General features: G+C 42.1%; 1 protein-coding gene across 2 annotated transcripts in view; it reads left to right on the forward strand.

Annotated features, from left to right (window-relative positions):
* The window catches only part of LOC121868362 (organic cation transporter protein-like), a 31,803-nt gene extending 9,294 nt beyond the window's left edge, over positions 1 to 22,509 (forward strand). Inside the window, exons 3-14 of one of the 2 annotated variants that reach the window (XM_042368885.1) lie at positions 13,452 to 13,545; positions 13,967 to 14,156; positions 14,248 to 14,351; positions 14,587 to 14,741; positions 14,858 to 15,026; positions 15,732 to 15,879; positions 16,566 to 16,631; positions 17,411 to 17,476; positions 18,664 to 18,857; positions 19,509 to 19,588; positions 19,947 to 20,131; positions 20,353 to 22,509. In XM_042368885.1, the coding sequence (XP_042224819.1) occupies positions 13,452 to 13,545; positions 13,967 to 14,156; positions 14,248 to 14,351; positions 14,587 to 14,741; positions 14,858 to 15,026; positions 15,732 to 15,879; positions 16,566 to 16,631; positions 17,411 to 17,476; positions 18,664 to 18,857; positions 19,509 to 19,588; positions 19,947 to 20,131; positions 20,353 to 20,493 (1,592 nt within the window). In that variant the 3' untranslated portion in view covers positions 20,494 to 22,509. The remainder of the gene's footprint in view (positions 1 to 13,451; positions 13,546 to 13,966; positions 14,157 to 14,247; positions 14,352 to 14,586; positions 14,742 to 14,857; positions 15,027 to 15,731; positions 15,880 to 16,565; positions 16,632 to 17,410; positions 17,477 to 18,663; positions 18,858 to 19,508; positions 19,589 to 19,946; positions 20,132 to 20,352) is intronic. The other variant, XM_042368886.1, reaches the window with a different exon arrangement.
* The last annotated feature ends 124 nt before the right edge of the window (positions 22,510 to 22,633 follow it).

The raw sequence follows: 22,633 nt of genomic DNA on the forward strand, positions 1-22,633 counted from the left end.
AATCGTCTATCCTTAGCCAAATAATCTCAATGATTTGATTTCAGTTTTGGTGTAGAAGTTCATCATAAAAAAAAAAAAAATTTTTACTTGAGACAGTCGGACGCTCGTGGTGAGACTCGGGTGATATAATGCACAGCGTTTATGCCTGATTGTCTCGAGTTATTGACTGTGGCCGGGCCAAGCAGGGACTCGAACCCTTGACACACACAAGAAGGGTGTTTATCCAGTATAAGAACACAAGAACATAAGAATGGAGGAAATTTGTCACACTTGCCAGATGCTTCTGGTGTCATTGTACAGGGGTACCTAGTGACAGCACGAGGATCCCGCTTCCTCTATCAAGGAATAAACAATTGAAATTGAATGGAGGAAACTGCAGCGGGCCTATTGGCCCATACTGGGCAGTCCCGTTTACACCCAACCCCTATTGCTCATATAAGCATCCAACCTATGTTTGAAGCTATCCAGCGTATTCGAGTTAATGATGATGTTTGGTAACTTGTTCCAGTCATCCACTACTCTGTTTCCAAACCAGTGTTTACCTATTTCGCGCCTAAATCTAAATTTGTCTAATTTAAAACCATTGTTATGAGTTCGCTCCTGGTTGGATAGTTTGAGTACCTTTGTAATGTCCCCTTTTTTTTAGCCCTGACTTCCATTTATACACCTCTATCAAGTCGCCCCTCGCTCTACGTCTCTCGAGGGAGTGCAAATTAAGATGCTTTAACCTGTCTCTATACTCAAGGTTCCTAATGCCCGGGATTAGTCTTGCCATTCTCCTCTGAATTCTTTCCAAGGATTCTATATCCATTCTGTAATACGGTGACCAGAACTGAGCTGCGTAATCCAGGTGTGGTCTCACAAGCGCAAGATATAATCTTAAGATGACCTCGCTAGTCTTGTAACTAACACTCCTTTGTATGAACCCAAGTACTTTATTAGCCTTGTTACGAGCAAAAACACATTGTTAACTTGGCTTAAGATTCCTACTTATCAATACTCCTTAATCTCTCTCGCAATCGGATTTCTCAATGGCATCGTTGTTCATCTGGTAACTGGTTTCCCTGTTTACATCTCCTATACTGAGTACTTTACATTTGTCCACGTTGAATTTTATCTGCCATTTTTCAGACCATTCGAAAAATTTGTTTAGATCCTCCTGTAGTTTTGCGGAGTCCTCGTCAGATTTAATAACACGTCCTATTTTAGTGTCATCAGCAAATTTACTTATGTTGCTGTCTATGCCGATATCTATGTCGTTTATGTATATAATAAATAATAATGGTCCAAGTACTGAGCCTTGGGGAACTCCACTAGTGACGTTGCTCTTTCAATAATAACCTTTCACTATACTCAAAACAAACGCCAAGGATAAATTCACAGTACTCGAACCTAATCACTGGAGAAAATATCGTTACTTAAAATTTTCACAATGATATAATGCTAAAATTTTCCCAGAAGCTTAAATTATGTCCCCCAAGGGAAATCCCCGGCCTATGAGAACGCACTTAATTGCCGTAGGACAAACAAAAGTCAGGGTTTGTGTGTCTTGTTTACCCAGCAGTAATTAGGGACCTAGATGTTGATAATTACAGTATGGGTGTTCTGGAGTAATGGTTAGCCACTGCAGTTGGCGAGTTGTCCGATCTGACAGATACTACCAAACATCACAGTCATGTTTCCTTGGAGTTAATATATTTTTTTACGGGGATTAGCCCACCCGGGCACAGGTCACTGACCCACATCGGGGCCTGGGGGGGCGAAAATTTTATAAATAATAATAATAATAATAATAATAATAAATAAAAAATAAATAAAAAGATCAAGAGTGAGAAACAATTGAGACCCTGCAATTGTGTGTACATGAGGCAGAAAGTCAGATCGGCAACAATTTTCGTGATGCCATATCGCAACAGGGTCCACCATCAGATAACACATTATGCATTTAACCTTTAAGATCCACAGATGACCACACTGTGTGTGTGTCGCACTAGTTAGCCTTGAGATTAATTCCGTCTTTTTTCTAAATTATTATTACAATAAAGCAACATTGTTATCACTGCGTGCGTATCAAGTAGCTCATATCTTTCTCTCTGTATCTCTGTTCATTCCCTTCTCTCTTTCTCATTTTTCTCCCTCATAAGTTTTTTTTTCTCTTACTCTCTTTCTCACTCCTATTCACCACCTCTCTCTCTCACACTGCAACAAATAATCACTTTTTGTCTCATGGTGCACTTAAATTGGCTCCTGTCAGCCGCTACTACGCTATTCAAAGCATCTGTTACTTTTGTGTTATTCTGTATTTCAATCCCCAATGCTACTGCCTCCTGATCCGTAGTCCTCATTGCTACTGTCTTCCGTTTATGTAAGTATGTATATATGAAATGTATGTATGTATGTATGTATTCAACTCTCTTATTTAATTTCTTTCAATAACATAACTGGGAAAAAATATGTGGGGGGGGGGATAAAAAGTCGATATTTTCCCGACTAAAATAACCAAAACAAAGATCATCCATCTCATCAAGTATAAAAATTTACAGGTTATATAAAAGATTATATTGTTATAGGAATAGACAGTACAGTATATGATAATACGTTTATATAAATCGAAGAAGAAATTACCACTACCACTAACTGATGGAAAATTATTATTCACTAAGGTTGATAAGCTGTTCCATTAGGGTAGGTTAGGTTAAGTCAGGGTAGGGTTTGATTAGATTAGGTTAGGGTAGAGTGGGTATGTTTGTCGGTATCTGGGTGCAGGGTATTTGGGTAGGTATCTATGTAAACCCCTTGGATAACCGTGTCTGACCTCCTTTTATTCAGAACCATGCCAGGTAAAGTAGTACCCTAGGTTAGGTATTACTACGCTATGTTATTCTCGCCACGGAAGATTCCTCACTCAATATTCTGGGCAGGCTTTATGAGTCATGTAAGTTGATTCATGATGAAGTAAAATGCACGAAGAGATACATATGAGATGGTTGGTTTATATTTGATCTTTGTTAGGTTAGATATCAACAAACGAGAGGAGAGAGTTAGGAAGATGTAAGTTAAAGTGATGTAATTCCATTCTTTTTGTGCTGTAAGGTCGATGAAGAGATCGAATTTCATTTCCTTTATAGTTATACCTAGAAGGATTAACAATAAGACTTTTAATCCCCTATATCCACCACCTTATTGGAATGATAAAAAACGATCTAATCCTCTTTTGAAGGGATTTAACCCCCTGTCGTCCTTTGCCATCTTGCCATAACAACTATAAACACCATGATTCCTCTCCCTCTATCTTTAAAATGGGTTAGTTTTTTAATTTAACAAATTTATTGGCAAAGCTTGTAGTACAGTCTGCCTATTCTGAGTAATTCAGTCAGGTCTTGACACTGAGGGTGGTATCACTTCTCACTGCCACGCAGGACAGAGGTTCATACACAAAGAAATACATCATATTTATTAACAGCTATATATGTATAGAGGTCAGATTCATATGGGTAATGTCACTGGTAAGAAAGGAATCAGATAGTACGAAGAAAAGTCACGATACTTTAACTCAGTAGAAAAGACCTAGTGTAGGGCTCTCGTTATCAGTCCACCTTTTATCACTGTGAAGCAGCGACAAGAATATGTACTATACACAGTCCAAGAGATAGGTTATTCCGTTGTGCTATGGAGATAAGCTTGGATGGGTCGGGTCCTTCAGAGGGGCTGTGGCGTTGACGAGTGGTGATAAGGTTGAGGGGTGTGGAGAGGTAGGGGGAGGGGGGGAGAGGTTCAAAGGTCTGGTTGAAGTACTATGGTAACTGACAAGATGCAACAAGAAATGTGTAAAAAAGTACAGCATGAAACAAGTACAGCAAAAACAAATACCGCATAAAACAAGTACGGCATAAAACAAATACCGCATAAAACAAGTACAGCAAAAACAAATACCGCATAAAACAAGTACAGCAAAAACAAATACCGCATAAAACAAGTACGGCATAAAACAAATACCGCATAAAACAAGTACAGCATAAAACAAATACCGCATAAAACAAGTACAGCATAAAACAAATACCGCATAAAACAAATACCACATAAAACAAATACCGCATAAAACAAATACCGCATAAAACAAGTACAGCATAAAACAAATACCGCATAAAACATGTACAGCATAAAACAAATACCGCATAAACAAATACCACATAAAACAAATGCATAAAACAAATACCGCATAAAAACAAGTACAGCATAAAACAAGTACCGCATAAAACAAGTACAGCATAAACAAACCGCATAAAACAAATACCGCATAAAAACAATATCGCATAAACTAAGTACGCATAAAACAAACCTTTCTTTACAATTGAGTGTGTTTTTCTGTGTTGTTAATTCCGATGTAAAATATAACGAAAAAGTAACATTCACCAACCACATACAGGTATAAGACTCCCACAAGTAGATATTTCCAGCAGATGTTGTCAAGTGTCGAAAGTCGAAGCTGCTGCCTAATGTACTGTTCGCAGCTTAATCTATACCACACTTACCCACTTGTAGTTGTGCTTGGTTAGAAGGTTGTTAGGTTGATTTAGGATAGGTTAGATTAGGTTAGTTTAGGAGGTTAAGTTAACCGCTAGATTAGTGCAGGTTAGTTCAGGTTATGTTAGGTTAGTTCAGGTTACGTTAGGTTTAGGTTAGGCCAGGTGTGGTTTATTCCAAGTAGTTAATGTTCCTAATATTTTCTGAAGTTAGGTTTGGTTAGGTTAGGTTTACTTGTATCTGCATTTGCACTCTCCTTTCTAGATCAGTAAATGAACTGAATGAAGTATTGATAATTTGGGTCATCGCCTCTGTGTCAATATGAAATGTAAACCAGACGGTCTAAATGCATCATACGGTATCTTATTCTCGATGCACACAGCAAGACATAATCGTACAACTGGAAGGTCGTATTGTCGTGCTTGGTGATGGTGTCGTACTGAACTGGGGGAAGTTGATGTGCTTGGGGGTAGTCTGTCTAACTGTCCATTTCTGTCGATAAATAGCAGAATGGAATTGTATTTTGGGTAGTTTCTCTCTGCTTCTGTCTCTCCCTTTCTGCCCATCTGATACTCTGTCTCTTTGGTTCTTTCATTTTCTCTCATTCTGTCTATTTCATTTCCTCTCTTTGGTTAGTTCTCTCGGTCTCTTTCTCTCTAACTGCCAATTTATTCTCTCTCTCTCTCTCTCTTGTCAGGCGGCAGGAGAAGCAGGAGACCAACACTTAACCTCTTGAATAGCTAGCCGGCTCATAAACGCGCAGCTGGGAGGAAGCATCACCCACTGCGCATTGTGAAAATCTATTCAATTAGCTCTCCACATTTCTACCACAATTTACCACATTCTCCGAGTCATTTATTGATTTATTTGAGATGATGTTAGGGTTCTTGAGATCACCTGAATATTAGACACCCCGAGCTTATTTTTATCTGGTGATTTGGTTTAGGTTTCCGTTTGGAGAAGTGGTTTTGCTAGATTTGACTAAATTAGGTCAAGTTAGATTAGGTTAGGTTGGTTAGGGTGATATATGCTGGGGGTTAACCTTTAGGTGTTCCTCACGTGTCGAGTGATAAGCACATGATGGTGAGTGTTATCTGAGTGGACGATGAACTAAGGTCTGAGTGAATGGTGAATCAAGGTCTCTGATAAGCAGATAAACTTAGGCCTTCGTGTTTTTGATTGTCCAATACACCAAGGCCTCTGAGTGGTCAATAAGGCAAGGTCTCTGAGTGGTCAAGAAGGCAAGGTTTCTCAGTGGCTAGTAAGGCAAGGTCTCTGAGTGGTTAAAGGAGACTACACCACACAACTAATGAATAATAAATCTCTCTTGTTAGTCGGAAGAGATGTTGATGTTATGTATGTATGTATGTATGTATGTATGTATGTATGTATGTATGTATGTATGTATGTCATAAAGACTCTAGTCTAGTATAATACATCTCTATACACTGGGAGAGAGACACTGAGTATTAGGAGAGAGATAGAAAAATATTGAAGTAGAGAGATATGAGGGTTGATAAGGAGAGGAAGGAGACAGCATCAGAGGGGCAAGACGGGGAGCTAAGGAGAGAAGAGACAGCATCAGAGGGAAGACGGGAGCAAAGAGGCGGCACCAGAGAGGGGCAAGACGGGAAAGGAGAGAAAGAGACAGCATCAGAGGGAGAGGAAGATAAGGAGAGAAGGAGACAGCATCAGAGGGGCAAGACGGGGAGCTAAGGAGAGGAAAGAGACAGCATCAGAGGGGCAAGACGGGGAGATAAGGAGAGGAAAGAGACAGCATCAGAGGGGCAAGACGGGGATAAGGAGAGAAAGAGACAGCATCAGAGGGGCAAGACGGGAGATAAGGAGAGGAAAGAGACAGCATCAGAGGGCAAGACGGAGATAAGGAGAGGAAAAGACAGCATCAGAGGGGCAAGACGGGGAGATAAGGAGAGGAAAGAGACAGCATCAGAGGGGCAAGACGGGGAGATAAGGAGAGGAAAGAGACAGCATCAGAGGGGCAAGACGGGGAGATAAGGAGAGGAAAGAGACAGCATCAGAGGGCAAGACGGGGAGATAAGGAGAGGAAAGAGACAGCATCAGAGGGGCAAGACGGGGGAGATAGAGGGAGAAAGAGACAGCATCAGAGGCAAGGGAGATAAAGAGAGAAGGAGACAGCATCAGAGGGCAAGACGGGAGATAAGGAGAGGAAAGAGACAGCATCAGAGGGCAAGACGGGGAGATAAGGAGGAAGGAGACAGCATCAGAGGGGCAAGACGGGGAGATAAGGAGAGGAAAGAGACAGCATCAGAGGGGCAAGACGGGGAGATAAGGAGAGGAAAGAGACAGCATCAGAGGGGCAAGACGGGGAGATAAGGAGAGGAAGGAGACAGCATCAGAGGGGCAAGACGGGACTAAGGAGGGAAGGAGACAGCATCAGAGGGGAAAGACGGGAAGATAAGGAGAGAAGGAGACAGCATCAGAGGGCAAGAGGGGAGCTAAGGAGAGGAAGGAGACAGCATCAGAGGGCAAGACGGGGAGCTAAGGAGGAAGGAGACAGCATCAGAGGGCAAGACGGGAAGATAAGGAGAGGAAAGAGACAGCATCAGAGGGGCAAGACGGGGAGATAAGGAGGGAAAGAGACAGCATCAGAGGGGCAAGACGGGGAGATAAGGAGAGGAAAGACAGCATCAGAGGGGCAAGACGGGAGGGAGAGGAAGGAGACAGCATCAGAGGGGCAAGAGGAGCTAAGGAGAGGAAAGAGACAGCATCAGAGGGGCAAGACGGGGAGATAAGGAGAGGAAGGAGACAGCATCAGAGGCAAGACGGGGAGCTAAGGAGGGAAGGAGACAGCATCAGAGGGGCAAGACGGGAAGATAAGGAGAGAAAGAGACAGCATCAGAGGGGCAAGACGGGGAGCTAAGGAGGGAAGGAGACAGCATCAGGCAAGACGGGAGCTAAGGAGGAAAGAGACAGCATCAGAGGGCAAGACGGGGAGATAGAGAGGAAAGAGACAGCATCAGAGGGGCAAGACGGGGAGATAAGGAGAGGAAGGACAGCATCAGAGGGGCAAGACGGGGAGCTAAGGAGAGGAAAGAGACAGCATCAGAGGGGCAAGACGGGGAGATAAGGAGAGGAAAGAGACAGCATCAGAGGGCAAGACGGGGAGATAAGGAGAGGAAGGACAGCATCAGAGGCAAGACGGAGATAAGGAGAGGAAGGAGACAGCATCAGAGGGGCAAGACGGGGAGCTAAGGAGGGAAGGAGACAGCATCAGAGGGGCAAGACGGGAAGATAAGGAGAGGAAAGACAGCATCAGAGGGGCAAGACGGGAGCTAAGGAGAGGAAGGAGACAGCATCAGAGGCAAGACGGGGAGCTAAGGAGAGGAAAGAGACAGCATCAGAGGGGCAAGACGGGAGATAAGGAGAGAAGAGACAGCATCAGAGGGGCAAGACGGAGATAAGGAGAGGAAGGAGAAGCATCAGAGGGGCAAGACGGGGAGCTAAGGAGAGGAAGGAGACAGCATCAGAGGGGCAAGAGGGGAGCTAAGGAGGGGAAGGAGACAGCATCAGAGGAAGACGGAAGATAAGGAGAGGAAAGAGACAGCATCAGAGGGGCAAGACGGGAGATAAGGAGAGGAAAGAGACAGCATCAGAGGGCAAGAGGGGAGCTAAGGAGAGGAAAGAGACAGCATCAGAGGGGCAAGACGGGGAGATAAGGAGAGGAAGGAGACAGCATCAGAGGGGCAAGACGGGAGATAAGGAGAGGAAAGAGACAGCATCAGAGGGCAAGACGGGAGATAAGGAGAGGAAAGAGACAGCATCAGAGGGGCAAGACGGGGAGCTAAGGAGAGGAAAGAGACAGCATCAGAGGCAAGACGGGGAGCTAAGGAGAGGAAAGAGACAGCATCAAAGGCAAGACGGGGAGATAAGGAGAGGAAAGAGACAGCATCAGAGGGGCAAGACGGGAGATAAGGAGAGGAAAGAGACAGCATCAGAGGGCAAGACGGGGAGCTAAGGGAAGGAGACAGCATCAGAGGGGCAAGACGGGGCTAAGGAGAGAAGGAGACAGCATCAGAGGGGCAAGACGGGGAGATAAGGAGAGGAAAGAGACAGCATCAGAGGGGCAAGACGGGAGCTAAGGAGGGGAAGGAGACAGCATCAGAAGGGCAAGATGGGGAGATAAGGAGGAGAGACAGCATCAGAGGGGCAAGACGGGGAGATAAGGAGAGGAAAGAGACAGCATCAGAGGGGCAAGACGGGGAGCTAAGGAGGGGAAGGAGACAGCATCAGAGGGGCAAGACGGGGAGATAAGGAGAGGAAGGAGACAGCTAAACAACTTCTTTCTCTACCAAACTAACACAATCTTGTATCCTCGCTAAGCTGATAAGGGATATAAAGGCAGATGAGTAGCGGGAGATAATGGTGTTTGTCAGAGATTACCCACTTCCCCGCCCCGCCGCCCACTAACTCCCTTGTACACTCCTGGGACCAAAGCTGAATGGCCATCACCTGAAGATTAACCACACTGTTGCTAACCTATTCCAAAGGTGTGTACATAGACAGTGTAGGTGGTAGGTAGACAGTGTAGGTATATAAACAGTGCAGGTATAGTAAACATAGACAGTGCAGGTAAACAAACAATGGTAAACAGTAAATATATTTGTCCCTGGCCAGCTGGACAAGGCCACAATAAGGTTGGAGACCATTAGTTAGATACAAGGATGAATTCTAACTCCCTCTTCTGGCCAATACTACTCACGATGCTTCATTGTTTACATCCTGTTGTTCTTTATTAACCTTAACTCTGGCCCCAATACCACCCTAGCAACACCCCCATCATACCCCCAACACACTCCTAGCGCCTCCATGACACTCCTAGCGCCTCCATGAACACTTCTCGTTCCTCCATGACACTCCTGGCGCCTCCGTGACACTCCTGGCGCCTCCATGACACTCCTAGCGCCTCCATCACACTCCTAGCGCCTCCATGACACTCCTAGCGCCTCCAGCTGACACTCCTGGCGCCTCCATGACACTCCTGGCGCCTCCCGCATCACACTCCTAGCACCTCCACCCAGCCTCCCCGCGCCTCCACTTGACACTCCCTAGCGCCTCCATGACATTCCTCGTTCCTCCCCTGTCCTCCAGCGCCTCCGCAGCATTCCTCGTTCCTCCTGTCACTCCCTAGCGCCTCCATGACATTCCTCGTTCCTCCCTGTCCTCCTGGGCCTCCATGACATTCCTCGTTCCTCCCTGTCCTCCTAGCGCCTCCACTGACATTCCTCGTTCCTCCCCTGTCCTCCCTGCTTGCCTCCATGACATTCCTAAGCACCTCCATGGCCTCCCTAGCGCCTCCATGGCTTGCCTCCTGGCGCCTCCATGACACTCCTAGCGCCTCCATGACACTCCTAGCGCCTCCATGACACTCCCTCCTCCTGACTCCTAGCGCCTCCATGACCTCCTGTTCCTGTCCTCCTAGAACCTCCATGGCACTCCTACTCCACCTCACCCCACCCTAGGACGATGGTTTAATCTGTAACCCTTTGAAGACCAGACCAGACCAGATCAGAAAAGACCAGACCAGACCAGATCAGAAAAGACCAGACCAGACCAGATCAGGAAAGACCAGACCAGACCAGACCAGATCAGGAAAGACCAGACCAGAAAAGACCAGACCAGACCAGACCAGAAAAGACCAGACCAGACCAGACCAGATCAGAAAAGACCAGACCAGATCAGATCAGAAAAGACCAGACCAGATCAGAAAGACCAGACCAGATCAGAAAGACCAGACCAGACCAGACCAGACCAACACCAACAAAGATTCAGATAGATTATAGAGCCAAGATTGTGTAACAGACACGTGGCCGACCGCTTTAATCGTTGACAGTAGCGAAGAGGTTAAAGTAAAGTAAAGTAACACAGGAGACTCGTATATCACTCGCAGTACAACTTTGAATCCGTACAAAAATGGCTACAATATTTCACTGAGACTCTACCTGAACTAGAATTGACATATACTACAATTACGGTGAGGCTAACCTAACCTAACCAAACCTAACCTGGTCCTGGACACGTTATATACATAACAGGTATGTGACGTCACGGGACGGTGTTCTACTGTAGGTAAGATGGTGGTCGGGTTGTGTGCGTGGGGGGACGTGGGTATGTGCGTGAGTGTATATGTATGTGTGTGTAAGTAGGTGTATGAGTGTATATATAACTGTGTGTGTAAGAGTATACACATATGGTACAAAACCGGTTCGCCAGGAAGGACTCGGCAGCAGGTTTCAGAAAGATATAATTATTCTCAGAACCGCACACGAGACGTCAGGTAACTAACCCTTCAAGGTGACAGTAACCAGTTTCAATCCTGGCTGAAAAAAAACCCCAAAGAACTACAAATACTCTTACAGCTCCTGGTCGTTTAGTTTAAGAAAAGTGGAGGAATACAAGTTTTAATACGTATATAATAAACCTCTTTTATTATCATCATCATCATCATCATCATTAATTTAACTGCTTTATGAACGCCTTCCATATAATCTCCCTTGTGCTTCTATAATTTACCGTCTATATTCAGTAAGCAATATCTATAACTTCTCACGATCGTCTATCCCAGTGGTTCTCAACCTTGTTTGCCCCATGCACCCCTTTCACCATATGTCAGAATGTCATTCCCCCCTCCTTTCCAAGATTGTCTGCCTCAAAAAGTGCATTCCAAATAATATGCATATAATACTGAAAATCCTTTATTTTTTCCATATTAATACATATACATTTACAATTTTACATGGATTATTTTTATAGTGGAGTTTTACAAATTAAATGCCAATTGAAAATGTTGATGGATTTATAAAACTTGAATAAAAGTAAAATAGTTTTTTTTTTTTTATAATGAATTACTTAATAGACCAAACTGAAGCATAATGCAATAAACAAAAAGTTCAATAGAATACCGGGATATTGTAAATTTGTAATTAATTTTATTCAGATGAAGATTACAGTCAATGAGAAACCTGTGATTGCTTTTTCTTCGCCAATTCTGGGATACGCGGAGGAGTGCTTGAAAGGGCACAACGCAGGTCATTTTCTACCTCTAATCTACTACGTTGCTTCGTTTTAATTTGCAACAGAGTTGAAAAGCCTGACTCACAAAGATATGTCGACACAAACGGAAGCAATGCACGGATAGCTCTTTCTGCCACTTTTGGGTAGGAATCGCACATCAAGGGCCAAAATTCTGTGATTGATTTCTCATCGAACATATCTCTTGCTCCCGAATCAGTTTTCCCCCCCTGAAAACCTGAATTCCCCCCCTGGGGGTAATTCCCCCCTGGTTGAGAACCCCTGGGTTATGTGATTGGCTGGATTGAATCGTCCGCGAATCTCCACCATGGGCCTTTCATGGCTTCGAGTTCACATAGGTAGTAAGTAGCTACCAAACAGTGAGGTACTACCGCCTGGGAAGATATTGGAAGCATAATGTGTTGTCTGATGGTAGACGCTGCTGCCATATGGCATCACAAAATTTGTGACCAAGTCCCAGGTTGCTGATGTGAATTTCTGCCTCATTTACATACAATTGCAGGGTTTCATTTGCACATAATTGTTACTCTTACTTTGACAACACAACATACATATATTGTTTCTCACTCTTGATCTTTTTTTCTTTTCATTTTTGTCTTTTATTATTATTATTATCATTATTACATTTTCGCCCCCCAGGCCCCGATGTGGGTCAGTGACCTGTGTCGGGGTGGGCTAATACAAAAAAAAAAAAAAAAAAAAAAAAAAAATATATATATATATATATATATATATATATATATATATATATATATATATATATATATATATATATATATATATATATATATATATATATATATATATATATATATATATATATATATATATATATATATATGTATATATATGCAAGTAAATCACTGCAGGTACGCGTGATCCAGGTAAATGCTGATAACTCGTGTTTTTTCCTTGTGGTTATCTCATATATATATATATATATATATATATATATATATATATATATATATATATATATATATATATATATATATATATATATATATATATATATTGTACAGGCATCAGTGTGGGAGGTGGAGGTCGGAGAGAGAGGGAGGGGTAGTTCTGTCATTTTATCGAGTAGGAATTCAAGTATTTGGAATCTCTCTTGTGGTCTTGTCTCATAAACTGTAGTCGATAATTATAATTGGATCTCTGGTTTACCTTGATTCTTATGAACGATATCCGGCTGGTTTAAGTTTCAACATAAGCGGTAGTTGTTTTTAGGTTTTTTAGGTGGCGATAATAAAACCTGTTGTCGGTCTTGTCAACTCAGCGGTCTTATCAGTTGTATTTTGAAGTGTGATAAATTCTACCATAGTTTATTTTACTGTAAGAAGGAAGGGTTCTTAAACACGGAGCCACGTGTGTTTTTATTAAATAAGTTTCTAAGACCAAAATGGTGTAAAGTCTCAACAATGTTAGGAATTTTTACTCAGCCTGCACTCCTTCATCTTCCTTCTTTCATCTTCCTTCTTTCACCCTCCTTCTTTCATCTTCCTTCCTTCATCAAAGGTATTAGGTGAAATTTAAAACATTAGAATATAAAAAGATAATTTATGTAATGTTTTCTGTTTAGATAAATTAGGATCTTCAAATGTTTTGATTGAGTTTAACCCCTTTATTACTAGACGAATCTGTTGATATTTTTTTAAGCAAACACCAGTCGATTTTATTGAGCACAGATTTCCCCCACACTCCCTACCTCCCCGTCCCTTCCCATTCCCCCCCCCCCTGTCCCCCAGCCCCGGTACCCAAGATTAAGATATTTTATTTTTATTTATTCTTTTAGTGATTAAAACAGTGGAAATATCAAAGGTTTTAATGGCATATAATGTTGTGTTGTTGTGCAGCGTTCCTCTGCGCCATCCCTGACCATTGGTGTGAGGTGCCTGGCCTCCAACACGTTAATACTACACTTGACCTCCGCAACATCTCCATACCATGGTTAGTATTACCTGTGTCATAACACCTGTATGCCCACACCTGTATAGCTCCATGCCCATACCTGTACACCTTCATACCCACACCTGTACACCTTCATACCCACACCTGTACACCTTCATGCCCACACCTGTACACCTTCATGTTCACCTAAATTACTGTATTTAGTCTTATAACATTCACATAGAAGTGTCTCTTTTGAAATATAAATGCACTGTATATAAAGTTACTGAACAGCAAGTAGATATTCAACGTAATCTAATATTCAATTTTGTTTTAAATAATTCATCCAAACTACTACATGCAATTACTGTATTACCATTTAAAAAATAAGATGACTGTTAATAACATCCCAAGAATACAGATGCAAAATAGTAATAATAATAATAATAATAATAATAATAATAATAATAATAATCCTCAGGGAAATCAACACAGACGGGAAAGCCAAGTACTCCTCCTGCAGCTATTATAACAGGGACTGGGACGCTCTGGTGGCTAGCGGGGCCCTCAGCGGAGACACTCTACCAGACCTTCCCACCAACGTCTCCACCAACACCTGCCATGACTGGGACTACAATCACACCGTCTACAAAACCACTGTTGTAGAAGAGGTAAAATCAAGGTTCTGTTATATATGTCTATGCAGTTTAGTAAAGACTCAGTGATATTTAATGTATGAGTAATAATTATTTCACCCAACAGTGGGACTTGGTGTGTGACGAGAGATACCTCACGTCAGTCGTACAGTCCACTTACATGGCGGGAGTGTTGGCGGGCGCTGTCATCCTCAGTGAACTTTCAGACAAGTAGGTGAAGGTTTCTCGTTATTTATTTCTCTTATCTCTTTTTTTATGCTATACTCATAATCTTTGATACCACAGATACATTTTTTTGCTAAATTTGGAAGCTCTGTTGTCACTGTAGACGGGTTCCTGACGTGAGTAATTTCTAGTAGCCTTTGACCCCAACTCGTCGTGGCCTCCTGATATAATTCTTTTTTTTCCCACCTTTTGACCTCAACTCGTGGCCTCTCTGTCTCAGGTTCGGGCGTCGCACCATCGCGCTGTTGTCATCAGTGGGGATCTTGGTGTCGTCTGTGTGTGTCACCTTCACAACACACTATGTCGCCTTCATCATCCTCCGCTTCCTCGTCGCGGCCTTTGGTTCCGGCGTCTTCCTACCTAACTTCGTCATCTGTGAGTCCCCCCCTGTGTGTGTGTGTGTGTGTGTGTGGAGTCCTTATATGATATACCAAGATTAAAAGTCCTCCTCCCCCCCCTCCCCCTCACGGACTCTCACCTCTCCCTCACAGTGATGGAGGTGGTAGGGCCGGAAGGACGCACCACCATGGGTATGATGTACCAGGGATTCTTCAGCATAGGTTTTATGGTCCTACCGGCTATCGCTTACTTCGTCAGGGAGTGGCGTTACCTCCAGCTGTATATCTCTGTACCCAGCGTCATCCTCCTCCTGTACTACTGGTAGGTCTCCTGGGTTGTTTATGTGTTACTGTAAACATTGAGGTGGATCTCCCAGGTGTCTGCTGCATAAGATGGTCTTTTTTAATCAATGTTGAATCTGAAAATGTGTTACTTGAAGCATTTCTTGTCTTGACGATTACCAGACGTCCAAGAACATCACCTTGACTAACACTCCACCTGGTAATTTCAATGGGAGATCTATAGGTGACTGGCAATTCACCTAACAGGACGCTTAGGTGAATTTACAGATCTCTCAGGTGAGTATCTTGTCTGGGAATATATGTTATGGTATCAATACAATGGGTGGATAGTGTGTCACCAGTAGAAACAGAAAAGCTGATTATTTTTATCAACAAAACACAGATTTATACCAAGTGTAGCCTAAAGGTTATCGATCTTACACAAATCTTATCAAGTGTACAGATACCCCGCGACAACGTGTGCTTCTTTGTCCAATTTTCTCAGGCTGAAGAGAGATGTCGCCTACGATGGCAATATACGCGGCCGGATAAAAATATATAAATACGCATAGCTTGATGGACAGTTAAATGACGAGGCAGAGGTACAGCTTAAGTGAACGTTGCGGTTAAATTTCAGGTGTTAATAAGCAGTAATTCAGAGGGCATTTATTTCCCCTGTTGAACTTGGTAATGATCTGAAGGTGTGTAAGTTACCGAGGTGAAAGTCTCGTTCTGTCTCCCTCAGGTGGCTGCCGGAGTCTCCTCGTTGGTTGATAATGCAGGGCCGCCACCAGGAGGCCTTCGAGATCCTGAAGGAGGCAGCCAGGGTCAACGGTGGCTCAATGCCTCAGAAGGAAGAGATGGACGTTCTTATGGCTCACGTCAATAAGGAGGTGAGAGAGAGAGAGAGAGAGAGAGAGAGAGAGAGAGAGAGAGAGAGAGAGAGAGAGAGAGAGAGAGAAGATGTGAGAACGCACTTTAAAACCAAGTCACAAATTTAGTAATGAACAATATGAAATTCCATAGAGACTCATTTTCCAAGTACATGTGTTATCTGAATGCCAGTTAAAAGAAATAATTACCACAGTACTTAATGGCCAATCCAAGGACATGTTATCTTAGTGTTATTTGTCTCAAGTAGTCGACACACAATAAAAGGTGATGGACTTCCCTGAAAATCACAAAATCATTACTTAAAAAAAAAATCCCATGAGATTCTAATTTAGTTATTGTTGTTATTTAGCTTACATATATTTTATTCTTCTAATTATTTATTTTCTTATTTATCTATTTCTATCGTTGTAGTTACTAAAATTTATTCCCTTGATAGACATTTTTTAATTAGTTTTCGTGTTTATTTTTTTGATAGGAAGAGAAGAAGAATTTATTCCTTAATATAATGATTATTTTACCTCCTTTAATATAGCTTAATCCCTTTAATATCAAAACATCACACCTTGACTACGATAACTTAACTCTTAGCTCACGATAAGACGATACTTTTTATAACATGCAAAGTTTACTGCCAGGTTTATCACAAATTCTAATCACATTATGAACAACCTGGCATAAACACTAGGAGGAAGACAATGATGTTAGCGGTAAAGAAAAAAAAATACTGCAACTGGAAAATGAACTGGACGAGGTAAGATAAAGAAGAGACGCAATTATTTACCTGCCTGCTGAACACGAGGCTGACATTTTGATCGCTTAAGCTCATTCTTGATAAAATGTCGAGTGTAGGAATATCTAATAAGCCTGAATATGTAACCAATATATAAGGCGATAATTCCTTCTTATTTCCGTGCCAAACATCAGCCACTCCTGCTAAACTTAACTCGCTTTCTTCTGTGCTTCTCTGTATATTGTAACCGATCTGAGTTTGTTGACTTCTGTTCATGTGATTTTATTTATTTTTTGTTTACGCTCTGGCTGTTAATATTAAGGTATACCTGTGTTACAGCCTGTATCTTGCACGTTAATTATCACGCATGGATCTTAAACTTGGAATTTTTTGCATATCGACTACTACTACTACTACTACTACTACTACTACTACTACCACTACTACTAAGAAAGACAAATAGTCATACAAACCACTACTTAATCAATTGTTTTGACATAATAATAGACGGCCGTAATGACCCAAGCGTTAATCAAATATATGTAATTACAATCTAGACAATAAAATAACATATATAAAAAAAAACAAAAAAACAATAGGAGTATGTGCTCGAGCTTATAGATACGTCATACAATAATATCAAATTTAACAATCAAATATCACAAATACCTTAACACAAAACAAGTTAATATTCTCTGATAAAAAAACAACTTGCCACATTCAGGTTTGGTACTCGTAAATCCTGAGTGACATAACTGCCTCAAACACAGTACTTAATATACCTTCTGTCTTACATGCAGAAGACCCAAGCCAAGCTGACGCAGACCAGAGTGTTCAAGAAGGTCACCCAGTTCTTCAAGAGCATTGTAAGTGTTTGACCTAAATTAATATTGTTTCAATTTGATTCAATTTGATTCCATAGTATGCTTACTATTGCAAATTTTCTACTGTCGAATATAAGTAAACACAGTTACCACACTACACAAAACCTGACCAGCCTCTGTAAATGTAATAGTGAAGGTGACTAAACCTTTCTTGGGTAGTGACAAAAATATATACAGTACTGTACCCTGCATATTAATCTAAGAAGGCTTCTGGGGTACAATACATTAACAAAAAATCTCAAATGTACAGTATTTCACAGATATCCAAAGAACAAAATTCTGAAGATAATGATAATTTGTACCTCACAGCAAATTGTTTCATCTATGAAGTCACAGTGTATAAGTCCTACCCTAGCAAAGATTAAAAGCTTACTTACAACAGCATGTACACAACCTGATTTACAACTTTCCAAAATCATGCATACAACTTGTCACTTCACCATAACTTAATAACTTCCACACAACATATTGCTTTGGTTGCTTCACCAGAGAATTGCAACTCCTTCCACACTGATTACCACACAATATAAATACTGTATGTCCTTGACACACAAAATCAGTTCGAATCATGTGGCAAACCTGTGTTGTCAAGGGGAAGGAAGGGGTAGGGGTGGGTGTTAAGGGTGTGTGTGTGTGTCAAGGGTGAATGTCAGGGGTGGTTGTTTGGGGTGGGTGTCAGGGGTGGGTGTTAGGGGTATGTTTTAAGGGTGTGTGTCAGAGGTGTGTGTCAAGGGTGAGTGTCAGGAAGTGAGTGTCAAGGGTGAGTGTCAGGGAGTGAGTGTCAAGGGTGAGTGTCAGGGAGTGAGTGTCAAGGGTGAGTGTCAGGGAGTGAGTGTCAAGGGTGAGTGTCAGGGAGTGAGTGTCAAGGGTGAGTGTCAGGGAGTGAGTGTCAAGGGTGAGTGTCAGGGAGTGAGTGTCAAGGGTGAGTATAATCAGTCCATTGTCCATCACAACTAGTCTCCAACAACAAATAATCACTACTTCACCATTATTATCAGAGCACCATCATCAACTCTAAATTACCACCAGATAACCATTGCTTTATCACCATCGTCACCTCCCTCATCATCATCAGTCACGTCATTATCAGTCACCAGTAAGTACATCATCTATTACCAACAGTCACCACCCCATCACTATCACCACTAACACCATTCACTCACCATCAGATCACGTTACTGAGCACCAAGAACATGCGACGGAGGTGTCTGATCATCTTCTTCGCGTGGTTCGTCGTCAGCATGGTGTACTACGGTCTGGCCTTCAGCGGGGGCAACATAAACGCCTCTATATACCTCATCGTCTTCCTCTCTGGCGTGGTCGAGATCCCATCATATATACTCGTGTGCTGGACGCTGAAGAAGTGAGTTTATGCGCGTCCAACCCACCACCACACACACACACACACACACACACACACACACACACACACACACACACACACACACACACACACACACACACACACACACACACACACACACACACACACACACACAGCATGCATAGTACAAGTAAGCTGGCAAGCACGCACGCATGCACAGACATGCCTTTACATATATGCACAAACACAGAGATACGCTTACATGTAAGTGCTTATGCACAAAAAGGCACACACACACACACACACACACACACACACACACACACAGCATGCATAGTACAAGTAAGCTGGCAAGCACGCACGCATGCACAGACATGCCTTTACATATATGCACAAACACAGAGATACGTTTATATGTATGTGGTTGTGCACACACACACACACACACACACCTATTTAAATACACGTACAAGCATCGACTTAACCGGCTTCACTGATTACCTGTTTTTAGTGTCAATATAATTTATAGTGTTATCTATCGATTTTTAAATTATTTAAATAAAAGCTACCAATATCACTATGTTAAGTTACTATATTGAACACAACTACATGTTAATATCTGAACAAGTTAAGAATTATTATTTTGTATTCAAAACAAGTTTCCATTTTTATATGACAATTCTCTTGAAGGTTTGGTCGGCGACTGAACCTGTGTGTGTTGTTCCTTATCTGTGGGGCAGCTTGTCTCCTCATAATGGCGGTGCCCAAAGGTGAGGTCGAGTGATGTATGTTTGTATATTGTCTCCTTGCTCTTTAAGAAATGTATCTTTACGATTTTGTGTGAGACAGTATGACACAACTGACGAAGGAATTTGACAATCCTACCGGGAGTCGCAGTATTCATTTTGAAACTCATCGGACCCCTCCGTAAAGATACTTTCTGTAGCGTCTGTCAGTATAATCAGGGTGTCTCAAGTGTGGACACTGTTGTTCAAAACACTGGATTTCCAGCATCTTCGTGGTGTAGATTAATATAGTTTTTTCTCTTCTATATTTAATTTCCTTTTACTCTTATTTTTCACCCCAAACTGTACTATCTGAAGCACCGCTACCTCGCCCCTCCCACAGAGCATGTATGGGTGAACCTGTCGCTGGCCACGGTGGGGAAGTTCTTCAATTCTTCAGCCTTCGGCGTGGCGTACATATACTCGGCGGAACTGGTACCTACGGGCGTCAGGAATATTGCCGTGGGCACTTCCTCAATGTGTGCCAGGATAGGCTCGGCCCTCGCGCCCTTTATCGTCGACCTCATGGTGGGTACTGCCTGCTGTTGGGGCCAAATGTTAAGCCCTTCTTACTCTGAAATATTCTTCCTTGAGTTGATTTTCTTTGTAAAATCTCAACCCAAGTTTTCTTCTTCTTTAATTCTCCTTCTTCTTAAATGTGTCTTCTTGATTGGTTTTCATTTATTATCATACTGTTCCTTTTATTCTCTTTCACCCTCATAACTCGCCACCTCTTCCTCCTCCCACAGGGTGAAATGCACTACACGGTCCCCTCGACGGTCTTTGGTCTCCTTTCAATCACCGCCGGTCTCCTCGCTCTCCTCCTGCCTGAGACTGGCAAGACCCGACTGCCTGAGACCGTGGAGGAGGTGGAAGCCATGCCCAGGTAGAGAGGCAGAGGAGAGAACTATACGACCTTGGGACGCTGGAGGGAGTACAGTCTTCCTGTGTGACTCCCTACTCGCAGGATGTAAACAATGCTCTCGTAAGGGGATTTGGACGAAGGCAAAGGAAGACAGGACGTGAGGGAAAAGTTTGGAGGAAAGGATTTAGATGAATAAAGTGTCACATTAGGAAGACAATTACGAAATGAAGAAAGGTTAGAGATGTGAGGAACGAATCCTAGGGGGTATGTGGTGGGATGAGACTTACTAAGGTGCGAGAAGACGGAGGAGACAGGATGTAGTCATAATAAAGTCTCGTGGAAACTTGTAGGTAATGACAAAGGGACCCGGAAAAGACAGGTAATGACATGAGTAGAACTTGATATAACAATAGGGAAAACACACAGCGCGAAGGCACTAGGCACGGCGTGAGGAAAGCACTAGGAACGAGTTTGTAAGTTCGTAAGTTCATCTCTCACAAATAAAGCTCCCCTAAAAGCCAAAAGAAAAAGTCGTATGAAAAACTTCGTCTGGCGTAGCTCACATAATCAGGTGATCATCAGAGGGAATGAGGACTCCAGACGTTGATGGTTCATACTGGCGATGTCTTAACGACACGGGTCTAAAAGTTTTCACCATGTAGATAAGAACACAATGAATTCTTGCTTATAGCCACTGATATTTACCACATATTATAAAGGCGCGGTCACACGTGCCAATTATAATTATCGACGGGAAATCAACGCTGTGGTTAGTCAACGGTTTTCACTGTTCGAAAGTTGTCTATTGAGACCATTTTCCGTCGCCCGTATTGATCTTTGTAATTCTGTAGTATTATTTCGGAAAGTATCCTTCATAAACTATCCCCATTTATGACTGAAATTTATCTTAGCTAGAAACATATTTTCTGTATTACATGTATGGTATACAAGTTAGACGTAGGTAATTATTGTTAAAATACAAATCACGACGAGACCTTATTTGATACGAGACGGTGATGCGGGAGTCTGATCTACAACTCTACAGTCTCCCAGTAAATATGGATTCTTGGCTATGACTGATATCACTAGGCGTAAAAATTCCTGAAATTTGGTCTTACTCATGCGATGACAAATCATAGAATGATTTGGAGTCTTCCAGACCGACTTCTTGTACTAGATTATGGTACTGTACACACTGTTACCGTCTTTTCTTGTGTTAACCTTCTATAACTAAACTGCGCCTGTTATTAGGGCAGAGATAGCTGCTGCGTCTCGTACGAGGATGTCATTGCTTGTTTTGGTTACTGAAACGGTCATCAAGTGTGTAAGATGGCTCTTTTTCTTGTGACCACTGGGTCGACGAAATCGTCATTCACTGCCTGTCGATAAAACTGTTTCAACGACTGTGATCAACGGAACATGCTAGTGTGACCGCGTCCAAGTTATCCACTAAACTATCCCCGAAAGATTGACGTTATGAAGTTATTACTGCGCTTCAACAGTTACTACCCCCAAAGGTTCTCAGTAAATCTGTTTTCCATTCTTGCTGATTTATCTTTTTCGACAGCGCGTAAATTATGTAATATATATCAAAAAACAGCACAAGCCAACGTCCCAAAAACTTGTATGTAAAAAAAGTGTATTCTATATTTCTCCCATCATATTAAATACTTTCTAAGAGATTACCTTATATTATAATTGTTTACGTTTTACTTTTAGCTGTAGCTTAGTTGAGCTGGAGTGAGGCGACACAGGGCAAGTCTGTGTATCCAGCGTGAGTTCGGTTTACAGCCGTCTGCGATGTGATCCAGTGAAATGTAATATTAAAGTGGGTTTTTTTAGGATATCTGAACACGAATGTATTAATCAAATTTATGTAATTCTATATAATAACACAAGGTATTATTATTATTATTATTATTATTATTATTATCATCATCATCATCGTCTTCATTAACATCATTACTATAAGTTTATCGTCTTAATTCATGTGAGAGAAATGTGAACTAGATGCCGGAAAAAAATTAAAAAGAAGTCGTTGCTTGTATACTTCATTACCCTTATAAAACTGAAACAAAAACATGTTAAAACAGGATGAACGACAAAGTGTAATAAGTTAGTAGAACATATATCGGGGTCGGGTCCATGCCGATGCAACCGATTCA

The sequence above is a fragment of the Homarus americanus genome, unplaced genomic scaffold (assembly GCF_018991925.1).
Source record: "Homarus americanus isolate GMGI-L3 unplaced genomic scaffold, GMGI_Hamer_2.0 scaffold19318, whole genome shotgun sequence".
NCBI classification, from domain to species: domain Eukaryota; kingdom Metazoa; phylum Arthropoda; class Malacostraca; order Decapoda; family Nephropidae; genus Homarus; species Homarus americanus.